Source organism: Toxotes jaculatrix, chromosome 13 (assembly GCF_017976425.1).
Source record: "Toxotes jaculatrix isolate fToxJac2 chromosome 13, fToxJac2.pri, whole genome shotgun sequence".
Classification (NCBI taxonomy): domain Eukaryota; kingdom Metazoa; phylum Chordata; class Actinopteri; family Toxotidae; genus Toxotes; species Toxotes jaculatrix.
In genome coordinates, this window is record NC_054406.1 from 12,523,480 (window position 1) to 12,532,676 (window position 9,197).

General features: G+C 42.1%; 1 protein-coding gene across 2 annotated transcripts; it reads right to left on the reverse strand.

Annotated features, from left to right (window-relative positions):
• Positions 1-778: 778 nt before the first annotated feature.
• On the reverse strand, positions 779-8,477 carry dync1li1 (dynein, cytoplasmic 1, light intermediate chain 1). Of its 2 annotated transcripts, XM_041054178.1 has the most exons (14): positions 8,352-8,477; positions 8,023-8,096; positions 6,552-6,668; positions 6,177-6,407; positions 5,751-5,905; positions 5,513-5,606; positions 4,833-4,968; positions 4,621-4,732; positions 4,326-4,385; positions 4,143-4,187; positions 3,956-4,043; positions 3,718-3,840; positions 3,494-3,511; positions 779-2,060 (listed from the first exon to the last, which is right to left on the reverse strand). In XM_041054178.1, the coding sequence occupies exons 1-14, from the start codon at positions 8,453-8,455 to the stop codon at positions 1,942-1,944; spliced, it is 1,476 nt and encodes a 491-aa protein (XP_040910112.1). In that variant the 5' UTR covers positions 8,456-8,477; the 3' UTR covers positions 779-1,941. The 2 variants fall into 2 exon arrangements, with proteins under 2 accessions (XP_040910112.1, XP_040910113.1); XM_041054179.1 differs by lacking the exon at positions 3,494-3,511 and having other exon boundaries at positions 782-2,060.
• Between the last annotated feature and the right edge of the window lie 720 nt (positions 8,478-9,197).

Below are 9,197 nucleotides of genomic sequence, written 5' to 3' on the forward strand. Positions count from 1 at the left end.
ACATCTATCACATTTTATGATGTGATTCACTGATCCTTATGCAGTATGTAGGATGCTTTCTTTACTTGCCCCCAAACAAGACAGCACCAGCCACTGTCTACACAGGATGAACAAAACAAAATAATAATAAAAAAAACAATTACAAAGCAATAGCCCTTGAGGGGGTAATTTTGAGGCTAGTAAGTATTCTGTCACCAACAATGGATGAAAAACTCTTTAAGGCCTCAAAAATGGCAATTGCATGAACACCTCTGAGAGTCTCAGCAAAACAAAAGAACAAAAAGAAAAAAATGTATAGTTTCCTTGCTACACTGATAACCATCATCTGCCAGCTTTATTACAACCACTCATGTCTGTCTGCTGTTTGGACTTTGGATAAATTGTGCAAATCAGATGCTCCAGAAATATTTTAATCCTTTGAAAGCAGATGACTTCCAATTGTCTCTATGTGAACTCAGTGTCTTGCACAAGGGCCCTCCAGCAAGTGGATGCTTACCAACAAGGGCTCAACCCAGTCATCTAGTTGAAGGATCCTCAGCAATAACCTGTTTTTATCCCTCACAGGATTTTATCACTTTTAATTTAGACCATATGAGAAGAGGAATGACTCTAGTACAGAAACCAAGAGACACCAGGTGGATGAATCCGAATAAATACACCTTTTATTTGACTGATTAACAGATCTGATTATACAAACGCCAACACAGAGCTCTGAAATAACAGGACCAATCAGCAAGACAATGACTGTACATTCTTGATGTGACCCTCCAATGTTCTGACCCCCCACCCCCACCCCCACTGCCCACCCATCACCCTGCCCGCAGTAACTATGGAACTGAATCACTAGTGCTTCTTTCTGTACAAGTAAAGCTCAGCTACCCACCCACCCTCTACCACCCTCCCTTTTCAGTGCATTCTCTGTTACCTACAGGTTTGAACAGTATTTACCACAAGGGGAAGTTTGGCCAATTGTAGAACCGGGTGCCACGATGGACCTTAGGTGCCTTCTACACAGGACTAGTGTTTGAGTGTGAACTTTGATTTTGTAGTATATGTTTGTCAGGTTTGGTTTGTGTAGTCCAGCGGACAATGCTGCTGTAATAATAGTGTACACACTGTTTTAAGAGCTTGTAGTGTAAGAGCATAGTAATGTTTTTTTGTTTTTTTTTGCCTCTTGGTTGAAATGCGAACAGCCAAGAATCTGTCAACATACAACTCTAGGTTGAAGCAACGTACTTAATTTCTGTATCTGGCTCATTCTCTCTCTCTCTCACACACACACACACACACACAAAACACTCATGCGAATACTGGTATGTTTGTCCCTTCATCTTCATCATCAAACAAGACTGTTTACAATTTTGTTTCTGGCATATATTTTTTTGTTCTCAACATCTCCCTCAAGCATGACTTGCCCCACACACTGTAAACACACAATCACCCTTATAGTACCTAAGTGCAGTTTCTTCAACATGCGCCCTTCAGCAGTTCCTACAGTAAAAAGACTAACTTTACCATCACAATAAATGGATGGATAAAACACTTTCATTCTTGAAATCAGTCTTTTTCAACCCCTCGCCTCTTCCCATCCCAACCTGCACACCCCCACTGGTCCCCCATACCCATTTACTCTCATGTAACAGACTGTCAAGTAACAGTGACAAATACTCGTCCTCAGCGTAACAGCCAGGAAAAGAAGAGAAAGATGAAGGAGAATGAGGTGTGGGAGAAGACGTAGGGGAAGAGAGGGTGAGTCCTTCACCTTGAGGAGAAAGTGAAAGAGGATGGGGAGGAAAAGCCGTGTGTCCACCCCCTCCTTCTCCCCACATCTGTGTGATGGAGAGAGTGCTGAGAGTGGAGGGAAGAAGAACAACGGAGGTGAAAGGTGACTGAGGTGGAGGGGAGGGGGAGAGGGGCGAGCAGAGAGAAGTGCGTTGGTCTTCATGTGTCCTGGCCGTCAGTGGCAGGGGTCTCGTTGGCATTGGGCAAGTCTGAGTCAGTCTCCCGGCTGGATATGCGGTCCAGTTCCGCCTGTACATCGCTCAGGCCCAGCTTGGAACCTGCATCAAGTGTAGGTACATATGTACAAACGTTTAAATCTGTACAATATAACAGAGAAAACAACCACAGAGGTCAACAAGCATTTATCCAGTGCATTATTGAGTGGTTAAGGCACAATGCAATAAGCACAATTACACATGGTTAAAATAAGAGCTGGGTGAAAATAAGGATATTAGCTAAATATTTGCTGTCAAATCTTGTTTCATCTCAGGTTTGAGTGGAAGGAGAGCAGCAGCAAAACAGGAGTTAAGGAGTAATAGCTGCATGAGAACAGCAGCCTGAGACCATTTTTTTTTTTTTTAACTCTGTTTATAAAACCTAGGTAAAAATATGGTTTTAACTATATAATGTCTACACCATTTTACAGAGAATGCATAAGTTGGGGAATAAACTGTGCATAGCCAATATGTTTATCAGTGTAAAAATATATTTTTTCCTAATGTTGCCCAGCCTTAGTAACAATCATGTGAAATGCTTATGACAGATGTTAGTCACAAGAAATACAATGCAACATGCCAAAAAATAAAAATAAACCAAACGTAGGTGAGCAAAGTGGAGACAGAGAATTAAAAAGGGGAAGGATTTAGGATGAAACTGCCACTGAAGGAATCATCCTGCCTAAAATCATGTATTTGGAAATAAATACATCCCCAATCAACTTGTCATTATCAATAATGCTCCAGCTTCCCTGTTTTACAAGAACCCCGAAAAAATAATGTCATTTGTGAATGCTGATTAACAAAAGCTACAGTTTAAAATGAAGTCAATACAACCGACTGTTTTCCTGGAAAAAAGTAAAAATACATAAAGAAGAAGGCATGTGACGCAAAAGTAATCAAACAGCCGTGGGATCATCTCCTGGACCACTACCTCAGTTCTCAGCTCGGGCTGTTTCTGACTTTAAAAATGCAGCAGCAGTGCCATTTATATATATATATATACATATTGGAACAGTATATATATAAATATGTATATATATGTATATATATATGTGTGTGTGTGTGTGTGTATATATATATAAAAAAAAGTCCTCAGGCCCAAAATGGGTGATACAGGAGCTTTGATCCCAGCATTGTTCCTCCTTGGGTGCTGGAGAAAAGTTGGTGGCTCAGGGAGGGGGGAGGGAGAGGTTGGTCAGGGGAATTAAAGGGATGCTTTTGATAATGAATAATGGCATACACAAGCAATAATAAATGAGGAGTATCTTTCCCACACACACCTTAACGTGGCCAGCATCCTCTGACTAGTGCACACACATACACACATTATGAATGATGTTAACAGTGAAAATCCACAGCAATGCCCATGAGCGTAGTTATGAATGAAAGACAGTCACAGAGCTACAAACAGGCATAGAGAGGATGATGATGGTGGTGGGTGTGTGTTTGTGAGGCTGGTAGGTGCACTCAGACCATTTCATGAATCTCTTTACCATGTGTTATGTTCATGTCTGGAGAAGAGGACAGAGGTGAGAAAATAATGGATGGCAGATGCAAAGTGAAAACCAAAGGGAAGCTGATGGATGAGGAATGACTGAAAATAGCATTAAATCTTAAAATACAATTTAATAATAATAAATAAACATAGTTTTTTGCAGCCTACAGAACCAGAGCACTGTAACAACTTCTCATACTTGGTGTGTGCGTGTGCTCTCACCTGACTTGCGTACAGTTCCTGGAGTGTTGTTACCACCACCTGGCGTCCCGGGCCCCCCTGTTCCTGCCTTCTTTGTCAGTAGACTGTTAAAGAAGTTGGCCAACACACCCTCACTGGTCTGACCTGCAGCACACAGGGACTTGAGTTAAAACACATACACATACACACACACACACAAAGCAGTGCAATGACTGAGAAATGATCATGGTTCTGTTCAGCGATGAAACATGTGACGTACCTGACTGTGGCATGGTGTTTGCTACGTTGGCCGCCGCAGAGCGATTACTCGTCCTGGGGGAACCGGTGGGTGCTCTGCTAGTGGTATCCTAGAAACAACAGTTTATTTCACACATATGGACACAGGAGGGAGGTTTACTTTTTCTGATAAGCCAAACTATAAAAAAAAAAAAAAAAGGAGCACTCACCACGGGTCGGCCTGCTGTCACAGCGGGCTGTTTGGCGAGCAGCGACTGCAAATTAGAGCACAATATGCACACTCACTCCAATTAGCATTGAATTAACATATCAAGACCCTCAAGTCAGATTTAATTGGAGTTCCCACAAGCAGCAAACCAACTGCCATTAACACAAGTGAAATGTTTTCTGACCTGCAGTTTTACCAGAAACACTTGGTCATCTTCTGCCTGAATCTCCTTTTCATGTACAATCTGGTGAGAAGCAAGGACGAATAAAAACATTTTTAAAAAGTCTTTTTCACTTCCAGCTTTTCTCTAAAGCTGTACAAGAGCTAATACATTAAACTGGATAAAACTTGGACTTAAAAAAAAAATGGAAAAATTACTGATACATGATATTACAGCAGTAATCAATCTGCTGCACTGCAAGCTAAGCACTCCTAAGAGATTTATTTCAGACCAAGTTTTGTTTAGTGGGAGTCCATACCTTTCTGACTGGTGGTTTGACTATTACGTCCTCAAAGCTGTCGTCTGATTTTATAGTCTGGAAATTCTCATGAAGTATGGCAATCTTTTTCTCATTGTCCCAGCCTGATGGACTGATAGGGGAAAGGGAGGGTTACAAACCAAACACAGGTGGCCCTGTAGTGCTTGGACACATACATACACATACATACGCACACACACACACAGGCTTACATGAAGACAGAGTCTCGTTCCACCACTTGTGCGATGCAGTGGAAGGGAAAGCCGTAGAGTCTGTGGACCAGATATTTGTAGAGGATGTCCAGGTTCTTCATCTCCTTCACTGATGTGTAAACCAGAGATGCACCGTCTGACACAGCTGTCAAGGACATTTTTAAAAAAACACAATTTCTAAATACAGGAGAAAAACAAAACAAACTAAGATAGCAAATAAATAAATTTTTTTTAGTAACAGAGAAAAACAGATTCTAGCTTAGACTAATTGCTACCAGTACACAGAGGAATCAAAGCAGAGTGCAATCGTGGCTCATTTTAAACACAATAACCACTGAAAATATAATAACTTATTCCACTTAGTATTGACTGAAGAAAAACAAACAATTTCAAGCAGTACTGGGTGATCTGTGACCTTCAAAATCTCTTTGCAACAAAGCAATATCTACAACAATAGCTCAGACACAGTTTACTGTGACCAAACTATTGCAATAACACACGTTGCCTTTGGCCTGAGAACAAAATACCAAGTAATGCGCCTGATCCAAATTTCTGCACCTGACCAGGAAATTACATATTCAGTGCTATTTATCAGCAGCCCCATAAAAAGCGTGCATATATATATATATATACAGCGAAAGAAAACATCTACGAGACAAGGTTGATGTGTTGAAGGATACACTGCAGACAGAAACGCCTGATGTGGGACTGGATAAAGTCCAGGTGCTCGTCTCTGTAGTCGTGCTCCTTCTCCAATGTGCTGATGGCATCACACTGAGGACGAATACATAGGAGTGAGACAGAGGTGAATATGTGCAAATAGATGCAACAAATTAATACAGTACAGGACCACATATACTTATATTTAATAGTAAAGTATGTTAAAGCAATGTTTAGAGCCCAACAGAAACTGTGTACCTTCGTGCAGACGACCACCACCGGTATGCCCAGGTTATGTGTGAGTGTGTTGTCTCCTAATGGCAGCAGCACACTCTCCTCCTCTTCACTCCTCCTCTGCGGGGTACCATCCTCCCCACTGCCTGGCTCTGTGTACTCCTGGAACTGTTTTACAACTACACACACAGACGAAGAACATAAATATACACAAATGATGATAAGCAAATATTAAAACCTGCCAGAGGAGACCATTTTAAACACGCAGCATTATCATTCTCATAACTGGGCAAAACCCAATCCTGTGGTCCAATGCAAAGCTTTTTACAAACGGTTTGATAAAGAGGTTCCTTATCCTTAACATTTTCCTTAACATTAACTAAGAACATTTTTCATACAAAAAAAACACTTTATCTGTCAATTAGTCTGACAGCTGTCAGTGTGACTCACGTCTGTGCTCTAGCTCCCGCAGCGTTTCCGGGGCGACTCGGAGTTTGTTGATGTGTTCCCTAGCGACGTCAGCCCACCTCTGGAGGGAGTCCAGTGCGTTCCACGGCCGTGACATGTCAACTGTTATCAGCAGCAACGTGTTGCTGATCGCGTCCACTGGTACAGCTACTCCCTGCAGACCTTTGTGGTAAAGGTCTCCGTCTAACACCCAGGCATTGCACCTAGTGTGGTCTAAACACACACACACACAAAACACAGATTAAGATAAATACACACTTCTATATCACCATGCTGCTGGATTATTTTAGAGAGGCAGATACAGACGTAGAGGGACATGGCAAATAATTTTATGAACTGCAAACAGTCACTGGTTACCATCAATGTCGTCGTCATGGACACTGAAGTAGAGGTATTCCAGGCCACGCCCTTTCATGTACTCTTCAACACCCTGTAGTTTAGCAACCAAGGTGGTCTTCCCCGAGCCCACCTCACCTAAACGCATACACAGATAAAATCAGTGAGCAAAGAATTAAAATTTGGCCAAAGAATGTTAAGTGACTAACTGAGAGCCAACACACTGCTGAATATGTACTATTTTTCCACACATTCTGCTATGAGCTGAACTAGTTACACAATAAAAGGTGAATAAATGCAGGGTTAATAGATAGGATGAGGTGTGCACAAATGTGCACTGCACACTATTCAAAATCAGGATTGCAAAAAATTGCAAAAATATGTGGCTGCAATTTGACATTATTTTCAGTAATGATCAACATGTACATTACTTTCTTAATCAGTTTTTAAATTATTTATTCTATAAAATGTCAGAAAATAGTGACAATTGCCCATCATGATTTCCTAAAGCCTAAGGTGACATTTTACAGTTGCTTGTTTTGTCTGCTCAACTGTGCAGAAACACAGATATTCAGTTTACTGTCACATAAAACAAAAACAAGCATCAAATCTTTACAACTGAGAAGCTGGAAGAAGCAAATGTTTGCCACTTTTGGTTGAAAAATTACTTCTAATTAATTAAGTGATAAGCAAAATAGTGTGCATAGATATTTTCTGTCAATCAACTAAATGTTTTATCAAAAGATCATTGCTGCAGTTGGCCTGGTATTATTGCGGACTCCAAAGCTGAAAGCATGACTTTATTATTGTGCATGTTTTAAGATCGAGACTGCATCCGTACTTGAACTATGCCATTTTAACCGACAGGGGGACTCAATGCATCATACAGCACGAGCGTGCTGATGTGCATATCATAACAGACAAATGGCTTTATGCAGAGGTAACCAACTCGCTGATTAGCTGGAATGGGTAGCAGGCTGCGGATTATCTCAGGCGGATGTGTAGACTGTATGCGTGTGTGTGTGTATGTGGACAGCACGAGGACCGAGCGAGACAGGGAGGCACCCTCTCTTGCTTCAATGGTCCAGTGGCCCCCGTTCAAACAACAGACCAATGGTTTGTCTTGTCCCCTCAGCATCATCTCCACCTAGCCGCTACTAGCATGACTGGATGCTAGAATGACTTGCAGTGTTCAAAGCGGCCCGATTCTCTCTCATAAGATGAGGAGGTAGTGTGTGTTTGTGTCTGTGTGTGTTTGTGTGTGTGTGTGTGTGTGTGTGTGTGTGTAGGCGCTAAGAAAATACACCTGTCTCTCTGTCTCCCTCTCTGCTAGCCGACGCACCAGCTACGAGGTTTCAATACAAAAGCCCCATCAGTCCAGAACAGGCTAGCTCAGCTATCGAGCAGTATTAAGTCTACCAGGATGAGGTGATCAGCAGCTAACGATGCCTACTGGCTAGCCAGGAGACTGCAGACATACACAGATACCCACCCATGACCAGGACATTTTTCCCAGACGGTAGCTTTGATCTTGAATGGGTTGACACTTCACTCAGGATGGTGGACCTGCAGACAGAGCAGCCCCGTTACAAACAGCGGCCAAACGCGGCTTGTTCATTCATTAAGAGACAACGGCTGACAGCAAGTAGCTACAGCGAGCTAGTGCTGCTGTGTCACCAGTGCCAAGGCGGTCTGGTGCTGATGCTAGCTAGCCTCGTTAGCGGGCTAGCTGTCAAACCATCCTTATCCCAACACAATGGACCCTATGCGCCCACAAACCCCCCGCTCACAATAAACCACCTTTAATCACTCATCGCCCACCATAAATTCTGTCCATCATCCTCCTCTGGGTTGGAGTTCTCCTGTGTGCTCTTAGGTCCAGTTGAGTTGGAGGATAATAATGCACTCCTCCCTGACGTCGCCATCTTCGCAGGGCTTGTAAACCGAGCAGAGCGCCCGGATGTAGCAGCTGCGTGCTAACCTAGCCTGGTGCACCGCACGCCGGGCCGGGGCGTGGTCCGCCCCGCACAAAGCTGGGCTCTCCCGTCCAGAAACGAAATGATCTCATCCGCAAGGTGACAGGTCAGGACTGACCATCCACGCCAGTACAGGAAGAGAGTCTACCACCTCTGTTCATGTGAAAACAATTATCTGTGATAAATAGATTGGCTATAGAGGGAAATGTATGTTTGTGGGTTTTTTTTTTTGTAAATTGGGACTAATACATAGGCGAAATAATAAGATCTGTCCTGGCCGATTTATCAGAATAAATTATCAGGATAAATGAGCGTTCAAAAGAGCCACACAAATCCGTTTCAGACAAAATATCCACCAGGCCTAAGCCTACAGGATAAAGCTATAATACCATGGAAGAACTGGATGCTATTCAAATAAACAATTCTATGCAAAGGATACATTAGAAATTGAGATAAAGGGCAAGTGCATCAGTGATTTTAGATTTACATTTTTAGCTTAGATAAGACCATCAAATAACAAACAAGTAAATTAAAAAACGTAATCAATGCAAAAAGTAATGCAGGCCTATTAAAAAATATTGATTACAGTTAAATACAATAATTTAGTTTTGAGCATATTAGAAGTCAGTGAACGTTCAGCACAGTTACAAAAACAAAACAAAAATCAATCACTCAATAGGCCTATTTGTTT

Coding starts and splice junctions, on each gene's coding strand:
- dync1li1 (XM_041054178.1), bottom strand. CDS start 8,455: ATGGCGACGTCAGGGAGGAGTGCATTATTATCCTCCAACTCAACTGGA. Junction 6,669..8,022: donor GAAAAATGTCCTGGTCATGG/GTGGGTATCTGT, acceptor GTATGCGTTTAG/GTGAGGTGGGCTCGGGGAAG. Junction 4,386..4,620: donor TCAAACCACCAGTCAGAAAG/GTATGGACTCCC, acceptor GCTTCTCACCAG/ATTGTACATGAAAAGGAGAT.